The sequence below is a fragment of the Panthera pardus genome, unplaced genomic scaffold (assembly GCF_024362965.1).
Source record: "Panthera pardus isolate Hobbes unplaced genomic scaffold, ASM2436296v1 HiC_scaffold_15, whole genome shotgun sequence".
Classification (NCBI taxonomy): Eukaryota; Metazoa; Chordata; class Mammalia; order Carnivora; family Felidae; genus Panthera; species Panthera pardus.
Window position 1 is genome coordinate 30,859,739 of NW_026526710.1, and position 22,771 is coordinate 30,882,509.

Here is a 22,771-nt window from a genome sequence, read left to right on the forward strand (position 1 = left end):
GACTTTTTTAAAAACCTGAACTAACTAGTTTTCAAAAAAAAAAAATCTAATGGGCATAAGGGAAGGTGGAAATTTACCTGCCAATTTTCTATAAAATAACATTTAATATTGCTTAAAAATATTATTTATCTCCTCTTCATTTAAATTCCTTTTTTGCACATATGCTTTGTATTGTATATAATTTAGAGTATTGGTGTGTCTATCCTATTTAAAAACTAGTATACCTGTAGTATTTCTACATATATTTGAAGGTGCATGATCAAATTTTTTGGTGACAGTGTGAGTAATCAAAGAGTGGTTGGAGAGGCCTCACACTTCTCAAAACTTATTACAAAGCTATTATATCACGACAGTGTGGTATTGACATAAAGATAAGCATACAGATTAGTGGAAGAGAATTGAGAATACAACAACAAATCTCTACATTTGCAGTCAAGTGGTATTCATTAAGGGTGCCAGGAAAATTTAACTGGGAGATAATAACCTTTTCAACAAATGGTGCTGGGACAACTGGATATCCGTATGCAAAAAAATGAAGTTGGATTCTTACCTCACACCATATATAAAGTTTACATCAAAATAGATTAAAGAGCTAAATGTATGAGCTAAAACTACAAATCTCTTAGAATGAAACACAGGTGTCAATATTCATGACCTTAGATTAGGCCACAGTTTCTTGGACATGACACCAAAAGCACACATACGCAAAAAAAGTAGGTAAAGTACATCATCAGAATGAAAGGCTTTGTGCTTCAAGTGGCATTACCAAGAAAGTGAAAAGGCAACACACAGAATAGGAGAAAATTTTTGCAAATCATTTATCTGGCAAGAGATTTGTATCTTAAATACATAAAGAACTATTAAAACCCAATAAGAAAACAAATAATCCAATTAAAAATGGGCAAAGGGTCTGTATAAACACTTTGCCAAAAAAGATACACAACTGGCCAATAAGCACATGAAAAGATGCTCAACATCAGTAGCCAGCCAGAAAATGCAAATCAAAACCACAATGACATAGTATTTCACACCATTAAAATGGGATAATCCAAAGGCAAATAATAAACATTGCTGAGAATGTGAAGAAACTGAAATGTTGAAGGGAATATAAAATCATACAGCTCCTTTGAAAACAACCTAGCAGCTCTTCAAACAGATACACACAGATAAACGTACCGTGTGAATTCCACTCCTAGGTACATACTCAAGAGAACTGAAAACAGATATTACTCAAAAAATTATACATGAATATTAAAATAAAATCATGAATATTAATATATAAATACTAATAGCATTTTCATAATAGCTCAAGTGGAAACAACCCAAATGTTCATCAACTCATGAACGGATAAACACATCTCAACACAGTTTAAAAAGGGGGTTAGAGAATGTTTTAGATCGTGGGAGGATATGAATAGACCTTTAAGGGTTGGTAAGATGTCCGAGGTTGGAAAGGCTGCCTAGAATTTCAAAAGGACTCATAGGTAGTACACATTTTTTTAGTTGAGGGGCTACTGAGGTAGATGTAAGATTTTATAGTTATTTTAAATACAGCTAAGTATAGCTCGGCAGAAAAAAAAAGATACAGATTCAGATTCAGATTCAGACGTGAGGACTGGGTTATGATTTAAGACTTTTCAGTAATTATTTATTTATGTATTATTTTTGAGGGGGGAGGGGCAGAGGAAGAGGGAGAGAGAGAATCTCAAGCAGATTCCACATCCAGCACAGAGCCCAATGTGGGACTCAACCTCATAACTCTGGGATCCCGACCTGAGCCAAAATCAAAAGTCAGACACTTAACCGACTGAGCCACCCAGGCACCCCAAGACTTTTCAGTAATTAAAGTGTACAATTTTGGACAATTCACTGAATTGTCACAATTCACCTCTACCATCCAAACTCTAAATAATACATAAATATGAAAATAATTGTTTATCTCAGGTTGAAGGAACTGATGTGAAACTATGCAGAAATAAAGAAAACCAACACATTTAAGAAGTTATAACACTGATAGGTTCTAAGAAAATTCAGAGTCCAGAATTTAAGATGGTAATATTCATCAATCAGAAGCTGAAGTAAAATGGGCCATGCCAGAGAAAACTCAACTTAGTCTCTTCCTCTTGACCTTGAAAGTGTTTATTATGACATCATCATCAGTCTTCTCGTGGTATCAAGGCAAATATGAGTGGCTCTATTATTCTGAGATGATATTTCCTAATTGAGAATACTTACTAATCTATGTATGTGCAGATGTAAAGAGGTGAAGACTTAGAAAAAAATCTATCTTTGGTTTCATTCAGTTAGTTTAAATCACAGTAAAATAAAATGGGAGAGTCAAAATTATGCTGAAGAGAGGACAACTTAAAGGGGTAAACTTATTAAAATGTACTGGAGATCCTGTACTTGATGGCACTGTGGACATGTTAACAAGAAAACCTGAGATTCGTAGATATATCATATATATGGATATTATATAAATATATATGTACACTATATTTATAATTATATATATGTACATATACATGCATATATTATATAAATGAATATATATAAATGATTAAACAATAATAATTAAATAATATATAAATGAATGTATATACATAATATACATATATATTTTTAAGGTCAGGAGCAGACAAAGTAAACTAAAATAAAATACCAGAAGAGCTGAATAAATTAGGAATAACAGTGTCTCACAGGAACTAAAGTCTACTACCTGTTTTCAGAAGTTCTTAGATATTCAGGATTTGGGATAAATAAGCTTTAGTTTCTAAGTTTGTGGAACTGAGCTCTATTCTTGTGATACCTTTAACAGTGATAAAGAGGTAATTTTTTCCATGTACTTTCTCATGAAATAAATACTCAATAAAAATATTTTACCAGAGTAAAATTCATAATGTTCAATGAACTGTAGCCTTTTATAATGGTAGACACATAAAGTGACCACCCCATTTTTTTCAAACTCAGGAATGACAATTATTCTATTTTTGTCTTTTTTCTCTTTCTCTGTTTTCAAAGTCTTTGTTGTTAGGAAATAAAATTTGAAATAAAAGCTTTTCTAATTAACTGCATGCCCGTGTGCTACGGACACAGTAGAATTTTTTTGGAAGTCATGCATGCCCCAACTTCTGGGACTAGCAAGATAATTTACACAAAAAGGTAAGTTATTCTTACCTCATGTTCTGATGGAACTTAACAGAACTCCCATCTCCTGTCCTTTCTCAATTCGAAACCCAAAAGTAGTGACTGGGTTCACTCACGTGGCTTTGAGTAAGACACACCTGCTCGTCTCTAGAAAGGACTACATATCATCTTCCCTCTCCTTGGTTAAAACATTACTGTTGATGAAAACTTCAATGAGGTGAAGATCAGCAAACTTTACTGTTTTATCTAAAGACGAATAGAACACTTCTGAGTGTTTTATTTCGCAATCTGTATCGTGCCTATTGTTACAGAAGAATAGAAGGCTTCTTCTCTCCAGTTTGTAGTTAAGAGACGAAAAGATTAAATGTAACAAAAAGAGCAAGGAAAGGTCACAAGGAGTTGCTCTGAATCACTGCAACAACAATAATGATCGCTCATTAAAGGCCTCTCTCTGTCAGCTACAAACGGCTCTCTATGTAAATTTCCTCTAACTCTAATATGCTTGACAACTGTGATTATTCTCACTTTTCAGATGAGGGAATTAAAGCCCATAGATTAAAAGATTCTTATCAGGTGCAAAGGAGGTCAGAGGGGTGAGAGTGCTACAGGCTAGAGGAGTTGGAGGCAGCTTTGTGAAGGACCTGAAGCCTGAGGAGCCCTTTGGAGGGCAGCAGAGGAAATGGAAGCGAGATGCAGCCAGGTGGACGGCAGGCGGCGCTGGAGAGCAGGCCTGGAGGAAGAGCGTGGAACGGAAAGGACATGGCCTACCAGACCTGCTGCCTGGGTGACATTCTGGGCAGAATGATCTGCACTGGAGGAAAAGTCACTAGTCCTAGAGTATGAGCCAGGAAAGCAGAAGACCTTGGAAGCCAAGTTTTAAACAAAGTCAATGAAAGCTCTATGGAGAGAGTGACACGATACAAATGTATTTTTATATTGTGATTAAAACGTTTTTAATTCAAGTATAATTAGCATACAGTGTTATATTATTGTTAGATGTACCATACGATTCCATGATTCTATACATTTCTCAGTGCTCATCAGCGTAAGTGTACTTTTAATCCCTTTTATCTATTCCACCCATCCCAGCCCCCCCCCCCCCCCCACCTACTTCTCCTCTGGCAACTACCAATTTGTCCTCTGTATTTAAGTCTGTTTTTTGGTTTCTCTCTTTTTTTCCCCCTTTGTTCATTTGTTTTGTTTCTTAAATCCCACATATGAGTGATTTGATATGGTGTTTGTCTTTCTCTAACTTATTTCACTTTGCATTATACTCTCTAGGGTCCATCCATGCCACGTGGCAAGATTTCATTCTTTTTTTACAGCTGAGTAATGTTCCATATATTGTCCATCTATATGTGGACACCTGGGTTGCTTCTATATCTTGATTATTGTAAATAATGTCACAATAAAAATAGGGGTACACATACCTTTTTTAATTAGTGTTTTCAATTTTTTGGATTAATACTCAGTAGTAGAATTACTGGATCATATGTTAATTCTATTTTTAATTTCTTGAGGAAACCCCATAATGTTTTCCACAGTGGCTGTACCAGTATATGTTCCCACCAACAGCGCACAGAGTTCCTTTTTCTCCACATCCTTACCAACACTTGTATTTCTTGTGTTTTTGATTTTAGCCATTCTGACAGGTATAAAGTGACATCTCATTGTGGTTTTAACTTGCATTTCTCTGATGATGAGTGATGTTGAGCATCTCTTCATGTGTCTATTGGCCATCTGTGTGTGTTCTTTGGAAAAATGTCTCTTCAGGTCTTTTGCCTGTTTTTATATTGGATTATTTGTTTTCTTGGCACTGAATTGTATATGTTCTTTGTATATGTTTGATATTAACCTCTGTCAGCTATATCATCTGCACATATCTTCTCCCATTCAGTAGGTTGCCTTTTTGATGTTTTGATTATTTCCTTTGCTACGCAAAAGCTGTTTATTTTGATGCAGTCCCAACAGTTCAATTTTCCTTTTCTTTTACCTTGCCAGAGGAGACATACCTAGAAAAATGTCTCCACAGCTGATGTCAAAGAGAGAGGACTCAACTAAATAAAATCAGAAACGAAGGAGGAGAAATAACAGAGACGCAGGAGTATTTTAAACATGTTTTGTGGCTGAGTAGGCAACATTAGAATGGGCAAAAGCTGGAACCATCAAGGAAGGTTAGAAATTTCAGCATGTAGGGGCGCCTGGGTGGCTCAGTCGGTTAAGCATCTGACTTCAGCTCAGGTCATAATCTCACAGTCCATGAGCTCAAGCCCCACGTCGGGCTCTGTGCTGACAGCTCAGAGCCTGGAACCTGCATTAGATTCTGTGCCTCCCTCTCTCTCTGCCCCTCCCCTGCTCACGCTCTGTCTCTGTCTCTCAATAATAAATAAACATTAAAAAAAAAATTAGGGGCCCCTGGGTGGCTCAGTCAGTTAAGTGTCTGACTTCTGCTCAGGTCATGATCTCACAGCTCGTGGGTTCGAGCCCCGTATTGGGTTCTGTGCTGACAGCTCAGAGCCTGGAGCCTGCTTCGGAATCTGGGTCTCCCTCTCTCTCTGCCCCTCCCCTGATCATGCTCTGTCTCTCTCTGTCTCAAAAATAAAACAAAAACATTAAAAAAATTAAAAAAGAAAAGAAATTTCAGCATGCAATAACGAGGATCCGGATATAGGTAGTGGAAATTGAGAGAAAAGAACAAGTTAGTCTTTTGGAAGTAGAAACAACAGGAGTTAGAACCAAATTAAGCATAGAAATATGGAGGTGAGGGTCAGAGGTGGCCAACTGATAATGTTGACACCTTATTCCACTTTTCTGGAAGATGACCAAGAACTCGGAGAAACAGAGACGGGGCCCCGAGTCTCAGCCCTGATTGGGTGACCTGAAGGAAGCTAATATTCCTGACAAAAATAACTGCAGTGAGACAACTATTTGGAAGCAACCAGCACAGGCAGGGCTTGATGGGGCTACAGAAAAGAAAAGAGAAGTCTGTGGGATGAGCTCATCATTTACTCTGGCTGGTTCCCATAATCGGTGATCAAGGATCACTACATAATCAGTTGCACGAAGAAAAAGGAAAAAAGTGAAATATCTTTTGCCCAGGAATAAGTAAGTGTATTCACTTACTGGGCTTCTCAAGTTCCTTGCCATCTTATTCTGATGCCTGGCAAAGAAATTTTAGGTCAAATATATGATATGCTACCACCATATTTTATTTGCCATATGTACATGTTATTGTGCGCGAGGGTCCCCTGTATAATCAATGTAAAAGCTCATTTGTGTCCATGCTCTGGGATTCAATGGATAATTTTACTATGTTAAATTATTTTAGAGGTTTACTGCAACTCTGTATTTGCTTTCTTTGATGAGTTGCTAGTGACATGCACTGCCTATTTGTTAAATCCTTGTTTATTGAGGTAATATCCAATTATAATATTGGTCCTATGGGAAAGTATCATCTATTCCATGGCCAGCAACCTAATGAGGTAATTTCTCAGCACTGTGCTGAAAAGCAAGGGCAGCCTCTATTTTGTGCTGAATTTTTATCTAAACTATGAAATATGCTTCAGAATGCCATGTAAATATATTTAAATAAGCATTTCATATAATCTCCTACCCAAACAACAACTCTTAAGTCTAGCATGATAATAAAATTTGAATGAAGAACTATTTAGAGCAATGTAGAATAATTACACATAGAAAGGCAACTGTACGACGCATAAAGAATTAAAATAAACTTCTGTATCTTTACTCCTTTACCCTTTTACATCGGTGCTTAAATTCAGAGGCACAGATACACATTTATATTTTTCAACACAGTAACTCATGCCTTCACTTTCATTACAGAGATCTCAACCTAAAAGAAGTAACGGGCTGTTTCTTTGAAAGAATATGTATTTCATGTAAACATATCATTTAAAAGTACTTACAGTCTTCATCTGTCTGTACTATGAGTTCCTGACTTTCTTTCCGTCCCTCGGGATTCATGAGGATGAGTTTCACGCTGACGTTGGTGTACGGTGAGAGGTTAGTGATCGTATGTTGAGGGTGTGAATTATCTGTGTCCCAGCTTACTTCTTCTCGCACTTGTTCCTGCCCTCCCACTTGGTAACAGTAGTGGACCGTGAGATTATAGCTATGGCAGCGAGTTACATTATATCCGAATGGCTCCCAGCGGATGGTGATTTGTCGAGACTTGACTTCCACCACTTCCAGTTTTCTTGGGCCACGCATGGGATCTAATACAGAAAAGAAAAGGAGGAACAAGAAAACAGAAGAGAAATGAATTGTAAGAGGTCGGTGAAGGCCAGATGTCACAGATAGTCTTAGTTGTCCCGAATATCTGGTCTCTTCCATGATAACGAAATCCCTAAATCGTAACTGGGCATCAGGCCACCCAGAATAAAGAGCAGAATCTTCAGTGGCTTCTGCAGCGAGGTGTGGCTCTGTGTCTAAATTCTGGTGATTGGCATACAAGATGAGATCGAGAACGGTTTCTGGGAGGCGTCCTTAAAAGGAGCTCACCATCTTTTCTCCTTCTTCCTTCCTGTGTGCTGGATTGAGGATATGATGTTTTTCGCTCATGCCAACAGGATGGGCCATGAGGCACATAAACATTAACCATTCGAAGCAATGATGAAGGACCCAGAGTTTCTAATAATCACTGAGTTACCATTCTATCCCTGAACTGACAACTTCCAAAATTTTCATTAGAGGGAAATACAGTGCTTTTCTTTAAGGCTCTTCTCCTCTGAGGCTCTGACACATGAAACCAATCTCAATGGGAATTGACAAATATGTTTTATCTTTTAAAATTAATTTACAATTACGTAATTGGAAAACATAAGAGAAAAAGCTTGAGAATTCAGCATGAAATAACCTAACGATTAGAGAGCATAAACCTCTGAGCAGGACTCCAGGCCTTTTCTGCATTTTGATTTGCATAGAATTTCATGCAATTACTCTACAAGTAGTTCTTTCCTATCCCTGACAACGTCTTCGTATTACTGCTGAGCCCAAGCTCCAGATACAGAGTTTCAAACTTAGAAATCTAAATGATTTGCAGGGACTATATAAGTATTTTAAAAGTTTTAAAAGAAAGAATATATACAGAGAAAGCTTTAACTTGTTCATGAGATGATGATGAAAACCACAGTACTAAATACATAATATTTGGGGTGCCTGGGTGGCTCAGATGGTTAAACATCTAACTCTTGATTTCTTACGGTTCGAGAGATCAAGCCCTGTGTCAAGCTCCTTGCTGTTAGCTTGGGATTCTCTCTCTCCCTCTCTCTCTGCCCCTCCCCTGCTCATGCTCTCTCTCTCTCTCTCTCTCTCTGAAAAAACAAACTTTAAAAAATAAACATGGGGTCCCTGGGTGGCTCATTCCATTAAGCATCCGACTTTGGCTCAGGTCCTGATCTCATGGTTTGTAGGTTCAAGCCCTGTGTTGGGCTCTGTGCTGGCAGCTCAGAACCTGGAGCCTGCTTCAGATTCTGTGTCTCCCTCTCTCTCTCTCTGCCCCTCCCTCCCCTGCTTGTGTGCTCCCTCTGTCTCTCAATAAAATGAATACATGTAAAAAAGATACATAACATTTATTGAGCACTTACTATTTGCTATACACTTTTCTAAGCAGTTTACCTTTCGTGGATTTGCTCATCTAAAATGCTCTGTTTTGGACTATCCATAAATATACTTACTTCATATATTTTGACTTTTTGTTTTCCTGAATTGTGGTCATCACACATGAATGTAAAGAGATCCATGATTGGTAAGGGAAAATCAGCATGAAAACTTGAGAAATAATAGCTATTTACTGTATGTGCACTTATTCTGTGTGACTTGCTTTCTATACACTCTCTATTCCTCAAAGCAATCCTGTGAATCAAGTGCTATTCTTCCCAATATACAGATGAAAAAAATTGCAGCCAAGGTGGGTCCAAGAACGTGGTTCAAGGTTTCACTATGGCTCTTGAATTCATATATGTCTGACAACGAACCGTGTTGCTTTAACTCTCTACTGCAGAGTATCTACCAAAATAAAGAAATTATTAGATTTAAATTAGAATGTTCAAGATATCCCCAAACCCACCTAAAACATGACCACAGACTGTAAAATATAATAAAGATCGCATGTATTTAATCTTTGAACAAAAGTGCCTTGTGAAGATTCTTTCCTCTTCTCTTTCTAATTCCATAGAAGAGGGGTCTATGCCATGTTCCCCATTTCAGCTTTGCCAGAAAACTCTATCTATACTTTGTGGCTATTGGAGATTTGTCTGGACTAACATTGAAGTTCATTTCTTGATTTCTGTTTGTGCATAAATTCCTTGTTTTCTCCATCACTTAGGACATAGGAAGAACCTAGAACTACTAACTATTTCCTTTCCTGTGACCTCCAACAAATGAAAACACTTCAACGGAAATGATACCTTGGTTTTATATGTGCAAGATGGGATTTATCAGCCAGATATCTGCTCAAACCATAAAATGAGGTTAATAATGATCATCATGCTACTCTGTCCTATAGTAATTCTAGGAACCAAGGACGAGTGAGACAAAAACTCCCCCAGAGAATCCTGAGTGGCATCCTCATGGAATGCACCTTATTACTAAATCAATGTCTTATATTTAAATTGCTAGTATTAGGGGAAATATCATAAATAAGTTATTTGTAAATAACATTGACTGTTTTTTCCAGTCTCATGAAGTTTTGCAATGTAAAGGAAATGTCTAATTTTATATAATGCTTTGTTAGTTGAATGTTTACAAAACTTTTAATATGCTCCAGATCCCTTATACATAAACAGATTAACAAACATCTCTTTGCCCCCTTCCTTATTAATCACAGGTATCCAAGAGAACTGTTCTAAAGCATTTTCCCAAGGTTTTCATCAATTCTGCTTACTAATAAAATGACTAAATGTTTCAGATATTAGTTTAAACAAGGCAGTTCTAACTTAATTTCCATTAAAAAAAAAAAAACTACTTTCTATTACATAAACAGGCCTGCATCATTTCTTAGTCAAGAAAATACACACATGGACCAAGTTCTTAGTCGAGAAAATACAGGCGTGGACTAAGTTCCAGGAATGAAAAAGCCAAGGGTTCAGTCTATTTACTGGTCAAGTTTTCTTGAAATGCATGCTGGCTTCCCCTCTGTTAATACCTCTAAAAATTCCATCATGGTAAAATCATGTCTCAAACTTCCCATAAATTTGTCAAAGAAAACAGCTAAGCCTAGCACAAAACAACCACATCTGTGGCCAAGGTTCCAGAGTTGCTACTGTCAAAAGGGGTAACTAGCAGACTAGAGACAGAGGCTGTTTGAGGTCTAAACCTTAGATGCAAAGAGACGTGTGCTCATTGGCTTGAATCTTCAAGATTCTGGTTCACCCCCAGAACAACACTATCTTACAGAAGCTGTTACAAACAAGATATCACCATTTATGTTCTCTTGGGCCTTTGCCTCGAGTATAATGCTGTTGTGTCTCCTAATATGTCCATGCCAAAATGGCAGGGGCACATCATATCAACAGAGGGCAGGGATGAATGTCACTTTATCGCTCCATTCCAGCCATCCCCTGACTTCTCCATTAGTGGAAAACTTAAGAGAGAAATTGAATCAATACCATGATGCAGAGGCTCCTGGGTAAGCTCAGTCAGTTGAGTACCCAACTCTTGATCTTGGCTCAGGTCATGATCTTGTGGTTTGTGGGATCAAAATCTCCTGCACTGATGGTGTGGAGCCTGACTGGGACGTCCCCTCTCTCTCTCTCTGCCTCCTGCCCACCCTGCTCACACACACACTCTCTCTCTCTCAAAATAAATAAGTAAACTTAGAAAAAAATACCACAATGCAGGCAATGAGGTCCACCTTAGATGGAGAGCTGTCATTTCTCTCACCAGGGCCAGAAGGTAAGAATTAGTTAAGTGAGATGGGAAAATGGGAGCTGGTAACATAAACTGAACGCTGTGAGTTGCCAACTACCTGTGATGACATTCTTTTTTGAGGGTAACGTTGACAGGGTAAGTACAAGGACTAAGGGAATCTGACAATCCTTTCAAGTCATGCTAAGCAAATGGCCTGATTTTATTGCTTTTTTTCGTTTCTTCTGCCATTCTGAAAATCAAGCTCCGATCCAGAAATGGTGTATAATGGTTACATCTTAAGTTAGTGTTTTATAGAATCTTTATCTTCAATGCCTCTGCTGGAACCATTTCGATTAGCGCGCTGCTAAGTGTGAATGAGGCATTCCATGGGGACATTCACTCCAGTGAGTTATACTGATGATCGCTGCAGACTTTGAAGGGCATTGTTGTAGAAATATATCACACCGTAGGCAGTAAATGGCAACTTCATAACCAGAAATGTGTAATTTCAGCCGGCTAATTACAACTCATACTGCATTTCTAGGAGCAGAATGTGAGCACTGCCAAAAACACTTGGAATATATTACTACCATTATATGTGCACAAAATAAATCTCTTAGGGTTAGATAACAGGGTAATTAATTATATTCACAGGACCACTAGGCAGATATTTGCTTCTGTTTCCTCATGATCCTGGAGATGCTACTGGGGATGCGAGTCGCTTCCAAGGCCGTTCTTCTTCACACTCACACCCTTGGCCCACACTGGACTGGGTCTCATGACAGGCCCCACTGGCGTGAATCATGAGGCCAGGCGGCCCAACCTGGGCCCAGTGACTCACGATAAGAGACCAGAACAGCCTCCCTGAGGAGAGCAATGGCTGTCGTGCCTGAAGCTTAGTCAGGGAGTTCTTACCGCTTCCCGGGCTGGCGGCAGCATTTTTCATTCTGTTCTCTTTCTGCCAGTTCCAGCCAGGTTTCATGCGGAGAAGTCTGACAGTCACAGTCCTGACCTGGGGGACCAGCAAGCCCAGTACTAGCCTCCGGCACTTTAGCATCCTATTTAATCAGTGATCCTGGCTCCTTCTACACTCAGTCCTGTTTTCCTACGAATAAGGGCAGAAACTGACTGGGAGGATCAATTTCCACTGCAGGTTCAATTCACAGCTCATTTCTCTGGAACTCTGCTCTTTACTTCTATTACAACTACGGTGCTTTTTCAGAAACTCAATTTCAGAACCTGTGAGAGATATTTGGGGTGTAATTTTAGGATCCTGTCATTGACAATCAAATACATAGATTACAACCAATGCTCCCGCTAACAGGTTTCTCTTTTCTTCCTCTTCATGAACTATCCAGAGGTCTATTACAATAAAAGCGGTAACAACCAGAATGGCATGGTAGGTCCCCTTTGGCACCTTCAGCTACTGTGTTTCTGCCTTGTCAGTCACACAAAGGGAGACAAAATAAGAATGCAACAGCTTTCTTTACTAGCCAGTTAAATCAGAGCAAATACCTGTTTAATTAATACTATATTGGCTTACCCAAGCACTCGATATTCCTAAGAAGCAAAGATTCCAGGCACACGGCACTGTTTTCAAGTGACATAAATATAGTCTTTGAGTCAGTCAATGTTTTCCAGAGTTTAAAAAGTGTCCCTTGTCAGTGAAGTTGAAATTTTAATTCATAAAATTTATTAAATTTAATTTATGCTACCTTACAGGCATCTATATATCTGGGATGTAATTGTAGAAGTTAAAAGTCACCATATGAATAGTCTTTTCCCCCATAACACTTTTCACAGGTATCATGTGAATTGTTTTTGGATTGTCTCATAATTAAAATCAAGAAATGTACTTGAAAATTGTCTATTTCTCTGAAATATTTCACACAATGCTACATAGAATGGTTTCTTGCCAAATACAAAAAAACCCTAAATTTCAAACATCATACTTATTTAAGAGATGAAAAACAGGCTCACTGAACAAATGAATGGAAGTATAGCAGTGCTAAGGCTCGCACATAATCAAACATTCTCCTTCCTTCCTTGGTCGAGGATGGACATATTCTTCACAGTGTCCCATGTGCTTTCCAAGCGTGGGTTTGAACTTGGCCTAAATGATAAAGGTATGTAATCGACTGGCCCATGTTGCTGGAAAATGTACTATCCACCTACCACTTTTATTGATAGTTTTCATTTCCCTCCCAGGAGAAAGCCGAAATTCCTATTCACATTGTAAGGAAAATGTGAAGGATTCTTGCATGACAAAGTGACTACTCGAAGGTGAGACCCTCAGGAAGGAGCCCGAGGCTGCATACACACACTCTAACTAGGAGCAACCACTTACAGCCTGGGGGAGAATTCTCTAGTGGTGTCAGGAGATACTTGAAAGAACAGAGTGGGAAGATGCTTTGTTTACTGTTTGGTTTGCACACTAAAAAAAAAAAATAATAAATCTATCTACCTATCATCTATCTATCTCAGGTGTTTGGTTAATCACCCAACGTGCATGCTTTTAGGATAATTTCACCAAATCTTTCAGGGTAATATTTTTTAAACAATTTTTTTTTTAATGTAACGTTCTTAAGTAAAGTTTGTTGAAAGGCAGGTGGAAAAAAGAGGCAGTGAACAATTTACTGTTGACAACTTCTGAAGAAAAGAAATTTATGCATTGACAAGGCACTCAATAGCAAAAGCCTTTGTCATATTTTATTCTGCCTGCATTGATTAACTGCACAGAATAAGGCCAGAAGTCCCACAATGCTTGAAAGACGTTATTCTGTTAAGCATGAGTATTCTTTTCATTGGCGTTAATTTAAGGTCGTTGAAATTTTAAGTAATAAAACCTTGGAAAAGCATTGAAAAGTCCTAAGTAAAACAATCACCTGTGCACCTACTAACATCAAATGTGTTTTTGTGTTTTGCCTCAGATCAGTTTTTACGAAAGAAATAAAATACTACTGATATAAATTCTTGCCACTTTCCTGCAAGCAATCCCAAGGTTATTATGTTTCATTCCCAGACATGTTTTTATACTTTCCTTACATATATCTGGGATGATTACAACTTTACATAAATGCTACCATTCTTTGCAGCTTGAAAATTCATTCAATGTTAGCCAAGTTTAAAAATATAAATCTAGTTATAATTTTAACTGGTGTATAGAATTCTATTAAACAAGCCATAGCTTACTTATAGGTCCCTCCATTGAGAACAGATAGGGTGAGTCTACTTTTTCTCTGTTACAAGCACCGTACAAGGAACATCCTCGCACACATGTTCCTTAGCCACCATTTCCCTTGATAAACATAAAATGTGGGACTCTTGGCCTGTAGAGTTTGTACATCTTCAAGTGTACTAGATAATGCCGAATTGCTCTCCAAAAGGAAAACAACATTCAGATGTTCCTTTCCCCTCAGCGAGATTCTATTTCAAGGCTAAAAAGCTAAAGCCCCTTCCTGAGGCGAGATCTTGAATTATCGGTATTGGTTCCAGTAAAATGTAAATAAGCAAAGTCTACTATGGGACCATTTTAGGAGCTGTCTCATTTATATGATATAATCTTTGAAATGGAAATGTATTATGTACAGAACTATCTTCCTTCAGCGATAGCAACTCTGCATGGCACGTGTTTATGTTAAGAGTCTCTCCCAATAACCATTCATCACGTCATATTATGTGGATCTGCCCAAAGCAAAATAAAAAATTCAAACTCACCACATAGAGAACTAGATAAATTAATGAACTGATGGATAATATATCCACAAAATAATTGTTAATTTTTCTGATGACAACAAAATGGCACATCATTTACTATGAAGGACTCTTTCACTTCCACACAACTAGATCCAGCATATATATTTTTTTAATTGCACAGAATATAATGTATCTCCAGTGGCACCTCACACCGTGTTCCTGTCGACAATAAAATAACATGATAGCTGCCTACCTCCTCTCTGCAATCTAAAGAATAACCCTTGGCCCAGGGGCAGCATAGGGAAAGCTAAACCTGAGGGCTCTAGGTTAATCTCAGATACTTAGAAGTAGCTCAAGTCAACAGTAGTAGTCAATAGTCAGTGCTGCCACTTGGATTCCAGGAGACAAAAACACAAATGTTCTCGGAAACAAAATCATTCCTAAATACGGTTTTCAAAGATAAAGACCAGCCAAATATGAGCTCATTAGTGGAGATCACCGAAATTCCCCAGAAAACTGCCACAGTGAGTCAGCAGAAACAGGAAACAACAGATGTCGATGTAGACGAAGAATATAAAATGGGAGTACCACTTCCAAGTTTAAAAATGTAACCACAAAAATAAGCATGCCACCATGGAAAACAACCAGCTGGATTGTGAAAACAACTAAATATAACTTTTAGAAATAAAAGATTAAAATATAACAAAAACTCAAAGGATGAATAAGACAAGAAGATTGGACACAGCTTAAGAGAAAATTAATGAACTAGAAGATATATCAGAGAAGAATATCCAGAGTGCAGCACAGAGAACCAGAAACAGGAAAGCAGTAGAAAATAGGAAAGAGAGATGCAGAACAGAATATGAGAGGCTGACTCATTTCTAATCTCGCTGGGAGGAGAACAGAGAGAATAGAAGCAGAGGCACACTACCTGAAGATATAATGTCAGAAATTTCCAGAACTGACAGAAGACATCAATGAAAATATAAAGAAAGCATAACATGCACAAATTAGGTACACAGTTAGACATCATGTAGTTTAACAACAGACACCAAAATCAAAGAGAAGATCTTAAAAATATCTGGAGAGAAAAGACATATCAGTTACAAAGTAATAGCAATTAGGTTGACAGGAGGTTTCTCAACACATCCATGGAAGGCAGAAAATGGGAACAGTATATCCAAAGTGCTGAGAGAAAACATGCCAACTTACAACTGTACATCTAGCAAAACTGTCTTTCAATAAGTAAAGGTCAAAGGATGATTTCAAAGAATCAAAACTGAGGAAGTTTACTATAAATAACCTACATTCAAGGACAAACTTCAGGAAGAAAAAAAATGATGTTTGAAGGAAAGTCTGAGATGCTAGGAGAAATGAGATGAGGAAAAATATCTAAATTTGTATTCGTAAACTAATAATAATGTCTAATGTGAGAGGTTTTAAAAATAGCATGGAATTAAACTACTAACAATAAGCGTAGTGTAGACAGAGAAGGCAATGCTCAGCGTCGGAAGAGTACAAGATCCTTACATCACTGGGAACGTGGGGGTTTAAGTTATTAATTATAGGCTTTTTTAAAGTATGCAGGATGAATTTTCTACAGTAAACCACAACAAAAATAGCAGTACGTGACCTTTTGCAACTATAAAGAATAATAATTTTTAAAAACCTCATACATTCATAGGAAAAACAAATAAGTCAAATGCCTATACGAGCCAATTCTACTTGTTGGTAGAAACATGTCCAGATACATCACAAACCACAGTAAATGTAAATGGAAACTTGTCAATTAAAACATCCAAAGAGTTACACTCAATGTAAAATCAATACCTTGCTATATGTTGTTTAGAAGGAATAAATCTAAGACACTTGTACATGGAAATCTGAAAGTAAAATCCTATTAAAAAAAAAAAGGTGATTGGCAAATACTGACCATAAGAATCACAGAATAGGTGCAGTAAGGGACACAGAGAATCATTACATAATGACAAAAGTTTTAATTCATCAAAAGAAGAAAACATTCATCAAAAAGATAAAAGAACTATAAATTCTTACGCACCCATAAGATAGATAGCCTTAGAGTGTATGAAGCAATTGATATCTTAATACAAAACCAAACAAGGATAATGTGTATGAGCAACATATTTCATTCATGCATCGATGAGTAAATTATGGACAAAATATTCAAATCCACCGTATACATAAAAATGATAATACTGCATGACCAAGTTAGATTAATTAGGATGGTTTAACATAAAATGTCTATAAATGTAATTCATCACATTAACAAATTAAAGAAGAAAGACCATACGATAGTTTTAACAGATGCAGAGAAGTGTATTTGTCAAAATGTCCACTCACTAGAAGGAAAATTAGCAAATTAAGAACAGAATGAAATTTCACATGCCTGCATCAGCAAGTATTGTTCTGAATGGTAACAAACAAAGGAACCACACAAAGATGCAAGCTATCGCTGAGTCTCCTGAATATTTTCCTGAAGGTTCTAGCTAACGTATTACTACATTTTATTTCTTACGAAATAAAAGGTATAGGGGCGTCTGGGTGGCTCAGTCAGTTGAGTGTCCGACTTCAGCTCAGGTCATGATCTCATGGTCTGTGGGTTCAAGCCCCGTGTTGGGCTCTGTGCTGACAGCTCAGAGCCTGGAGCCTGCTTCCGATCCTGTGTCTCCCTCTCTCTCTGCCCCTCCCCCACTCTCACTTTGTCTCACTCTGTCTCTCAAAAATAAATAAATGTAAAAAAAAATTTAAAAAAAAAAGAAAGAAAAGGTATAAAATTTGAAAGGGAGCGTGCCTGGGTGGTTCAGTCAGTTGAATGTCTGGCTCCTGATTTTGGCTCAGGTCATGATTCGGGGGTCGTGGGATTGAGCCCTGCATCAACGGCATCAAACCCTGTGCTCTGCACAGCGTGGAGCCTGCTTAAGATTCTCTCTTTTAATAAAATAAAATAGAATTTGAAAAGGAAGAAAACAAAACTCAAGTTATACACAACGTAAATGTCAGCACACACATAAGATCTACAAATTATAAGAAGCAGCAAATGTTTAGCAAGGTGTCTAAATATACAATTAGTGTTAAAATCCTTCATAGGGGCACCTGGGTGGCTCAGTTGCTTGAGCGTGCGACTTCGGCTCAGGTCATGATCTGGCGGTTCATGAGTTCGAGCCCCACATTGGGCTCGCTGCTGCAGCCTCTCAGGGCAGAGTCCACCTCAGATCCTCTGTCTCCCTCTCTCTGTTCCTTCCCCACTTGTGCTCTCCCCCAAAATAAGTAAATATTAAAAAATCCTTTGTATTTCTACATATTAATAACAAACTGAATCACCAATTTTACAAAAGACAATATTCACAAAAGGACCAAAATATATAGGTGACTCAGGAACAAATCTTGCAAAAGAACAATAATAAAAATCCAAAATTCTGTTGAAAAGCATTCATGGGACTCAAAATAACTGCAGAGCTAGATCATGTTCATGAACAGGCAGACTCAACATTGTAAAAGTATCAGCTCTCCCTGAAGTACTCACTGGAATCAGTGCAATTCCGATCAAAACCTCATTAGGGTTTTGAGAAACTTGATGAGTTGATTCAAAAACAAATACACAGCCAAGGCCCCCAAAGAGCCATAACACTCCTGACCAAGAACGGAGTAGAGAAACTTGTCCAATTAGATGGCAAGAGTTATTTAAGCAGAGTGGTATTGCCGAAAGAATAGGCAATATTCTGCATTGGAAGAGTTGGAAGCTCAACTGGCTTAGCCACCCAGGTGCCTCGATAGAGGCGGAAATCCTTATTCTGACTCCTGGAATAAGGAGAGTTAGTACTGGGGAACCTGTGTATCCACATCAGAAAAAAAAAATAATGAAAGGAGATTCCTATTCTTTACCCCACACCACACAAAAATCAATTCTTCCTGAAATTAAAAGCTTAAAGATGAAAAACCGAATGTAAAATGTATGCTAAAGTATGTGGGTGGTTATCCTTCTGATCTCAGGGTGAGGAGATGTTTTTAAAATAAGAAACAAGAAAGCACCAAGTGTCAATGAAAAGCTTAATTGTTTATACCACATTAAAATCAAGAACGTATGTTTATTAAGCTGTACCATAAAAAAGCTAAGACATCATCTTATTCTTGTAAAAAAAAAAAAAAAAAGAAAGAAAAGAAAACCAACCAAATAGACCAAGGACAAAAGATATAAATAGGCATTTCATAGAAAAGTGAAAAGGTACGCCACTGGGCAGAAGATCTTGGCAACCATTTAACAAAGGACATATATCCAGGATACAGACAGAATGTCCAGAGATCACAAAAAAGGTGGTAACTCAAAAGAAAAATGGGTGGAAACTAAGAAAACGAGTTTCACAGAAGAGGAAAAAATAGACCATTAACATAAAAATATGTTCAAGCTTCAGGGGCGCCTGGGTGGTTCAGTGGGTTAAGCATCAGACTCTTGGTTTCGGCTCAGGTCATGATCTCACAGTTTCACGAGTTCGAGCCCCACGCAGGTCTCTGGGCTGACAGCATGAACCCTGCTGGGGATCCTATGTCTCCCTTTCTCTCTCTGCCCTCCCCTGACTCGTGCTGTGTTCTGTCTCTCTCAAAATAAATAAACAAACTTGAAATAAAATGTTTAAAATATGTTCAAGCTTCATATTAACCTGAGAAAAGCAAATTATTGAAGGTTGTAGCAAGGTTCCATTTTATACCATGCAGATTAGCAGAAATTGAGAAGTCTAGTCACACTAACCGTTGGCAAGATATAGGTTTACACACATACCACTAATAAGAATGTGACACGGGACAGCTACAGAATGCCTGGTATCATCTCATAAGATAGATATTTGAATGCCCTGCAACCTAGCAGTTACAGATTCAGGTATACGTCCCAGAGTAACACTTTAAAACTTCTCTGATAATAAGAACATTCTGGAACACTTTTAAAATATCAGGCTTCTTAGGCCTTTCCTCAGAGATTCTGATGTGGTGATCTTGTATTGAACCTGCACAATCTGCATCTTGATGAAGCAGCCCAGGTGAGTCTTATCCCCGGAGAAGTCTGGGAAACAGGCCTAGAACCCTGCTACCTAAAGTATGGTTCTCACACCAGCAAACAGGGCCACAACATGGAGGCTCATTAGAAACGCAGATGTCCAGGCCCACCTCTCACCTCCCAGAGTGGAATCTGCCTTTGCATGATACAGCTTAAGAAGCTCTTATTTAGATTATTTTTCAGAGTGAAGGCTGGGTCCGTAGGTCTTATACTCAAACTCACATTTGTTTTAAAGAAAGAGAATAGGGAAGAAAACCAAAGAATGAATTTCAGGTCCAAAGGTGAGGGCTGTATTGTGCAAATTTTTTGTTGCAAATTCACAGGAGTCTGTGTAACTGCAATACAGTGTAAAATCCATTTGACGTTGTAGCAAAAGAGTTTGAAAGACACATCCCTGGAGTCATTGTTCCCCATGGGCACCAGGAAACGCCTACAGAAAAGGGCTTTTTAGCAGCACCGTTGACAAAGGAAGAAGAAAGCAAAGTGTGGAAACCCAATTATCTACTGACCAGAAAACAGTCAAATACTCATACAATGGAAAATTACATGGTGGGGCACCTCGGTGGCTCAGTCGGTTAAGCGTCAGACTTTCAGCCCAGGTCATGATCTCACGGTTCGTGAGTTTGAGCCCCGCGTCGGACTCTGTGCTGACAGCTCAGAGCTGGAGCCTGCTTCGGATTCTGTGTCTCCCTCTCTCTGTGCCTCTCCCCTGTTCATGCTCTGTCTCTCTCTGTCTCAAAAATAAATTAAAAAAAAAAAAACATTAAAACAATTAAAAAGAAAAAAAGAAAGTTACATGGTAGAGAAAATGAAAAAAGCAAAAATGAACCTTAGAAGTACAGAACTGGTACAAAACTCAAGTCACAGAAGACCACTGGGATATAGTTTTATAAAAGTGAAAAAAAAGCAAAATACAATTGTTTAAGCATACATACAGATGTGATAAAATAACCAAGTAAGACAGGAGCAAAGGAAGACTTGACATGAAAACTCAAGACACCAGTCACCTCTGACTTGGAGGCAGATGGATGCAATGGGAAGAAGCATGCAGTCAGATTAGATGCAGTTTCTAGGGATGTTCTGCTTTTAAGCTGAGGTGTCCATTGTTCTTATGCCACACAATTTATGCAGGTTGCATATATTCTTTGGTTTCTATCAAATATTATATTATAACTTCAAAAAAGATTACTATAGAGAAGCCATGAATATTCTGGAAACGTTGTTGGCTCTCTGAAATTTCCTTTCTGGAGAATAGTGGATCTTTGGTTCTCATGGGTGGAAGACTTATAGTTATTACTAAGCAGACTTGAGAGAGGCAAGATAATATCTCATTAAAGGTTTAGCCATTCTGGGGGTGCATGGGTAGCTCATTTGGTTGAGCATCTGACTCTTGATTTTGGCTCAGGTCATGGTCTCACAGTTGGTTAAGTTCGAGCCCCACATCGGGCTCTGTGCCAACAGGATGGAGCCTGCTTGGGATTCTCTCTCTGCCTCTCTTTGCCTTTCTCTCTCTCTCTCTCTCTCTCTGTCTCTCTCAAAATTACTAAATAAACCTGAAAAAATATTTAACCATCCTGGATAGACACCCCGGCACCCTGGATGGGGACCTCTGACTTGAGAAGCATCACAAAGCCTTCTTCCCACAAAGTGTCATCAGCTTCACAGCAGAAGGCCTTCATCCCTGAAACCTGACCTTTGGGTCCTGCAAGCTGTGTCTCAATCCTGTGCTCACCGCGCTCTGACACTCCTGGTTCAGGTGTTACGTTCATTCCCCCTGTCCAAACTTCTGAACCTCACTCTCTTTCATTCTCGGATACTCACAGGGAGGTTTAAAACTGAATTTGGGACTGCCACAGTAAGGGAGAGCACCAGGGAAGGTAACTGCCCAAGGCCATGGCTAGCCCATAAGGTATCTTTGTGTAAATTAGAGAGAGCGCCTCTTCCTCAAAGCACTTTTTGTCATCAGCCGGAAAGCTGCCACAAAAAAATACGCACATTTATGCAGCTTATGCTATGAATAGGCACTGTGTGTTTACACAATTCAGGACTTGCACAACTGTATGCTGTGGCCTTGTTTGAATCAGCGTGTGTGTGTGTGTGTGTGTGTGCGCGCGTGCGCGCGGTAGTCAAAATGTGCAAGTTACGTGATTAAAAAGATATGCTTTCTACCTGATATTTATCTATATATATATATACATATCAGATGCTACACATATTAAAAGTTCTTAGAGAAGACATTTTAGTGAAAAATTTCAAAACTTATGATACACCAGGTCTACAGAAATAAATGTGCTGTGAGGTAGCATATTGACAGAGGTATGTGGATTTTTTTCAGCCAATTAATACCACTGACGCCTTTATCAGACTTCAATATTCATATATACACGTAAAGCACTACAATCGCATTTTCACAAAGGTACGATTCTAGTTATTTCTCCCTAATCTTATCTGCTCCTCATGCACTGCCAGGATGCCTTTCATATGTGACAGTTCATCTGAATCAATCAGAGGACTTCTAATTGATGCTCTCTTCTCATACGAGCCAAAACCAAAATGTTTTCATTAGTCACTCACAACTATCAGATTCCCACTTTCTGGGGCACCTAGGTGGCTCAGTCAGTCAAGCATCCAACTCTTGATTTTGGCTCAGGTCATGATCTCATGGTTCACGAGTTCAAGCCCCGCATCAGGCTCCATACTGACAGTGCAGAGCCTGCTTGGGATTCTCTCTCTACCTGTCTGCCTTTCTGTAAAAAAAAAACAAAAACAAATAAACTTAAAATCATTCCTGCTTTATGCACCATTCAGGCAAATCTATAGGCTGTAATCCAAATATGGTTCTCCCTCCAAAATTAATATCTCTGTCCTCAGTAATAGTCACCTTTTTATCTGCCAAAAAGTATCCTTCCAAACTTAATGCTTTTCAAACGTGTTGAAAATCAATCCCTTTTACCCTCTTACGACTATTTCTTCTTAGTTAAAATAAAAACT

General features: G+C 38.3%; 1 protein-coding gene across 6 annotated transcripts in view; it reads right to left on the minus strand.

The window, feature by feature from the left end:
- The window catches only part of PTPRM (protein tyrosine phosphatase receptor type M), a 791,703-nt gene that overhangs the window by 304,561 nt on the left and 464,371 nt on the right, over positions 1-22,771 (minus strand). For all 6 annotated transcript variants that reach the window (XM_019418445.2, XM_053902396.1, XM_053902395.1 and 3 more), the window contains one exon: positions 7,074-7,382. In XM_019418445.2, coding sequence (XP_019273990.1) covers positions 7,074-7,382 — 309 coding nt within the window. The remainder of the gene's footprint in view (positions 1-7,073; positions 7,383-22,771) is intronic.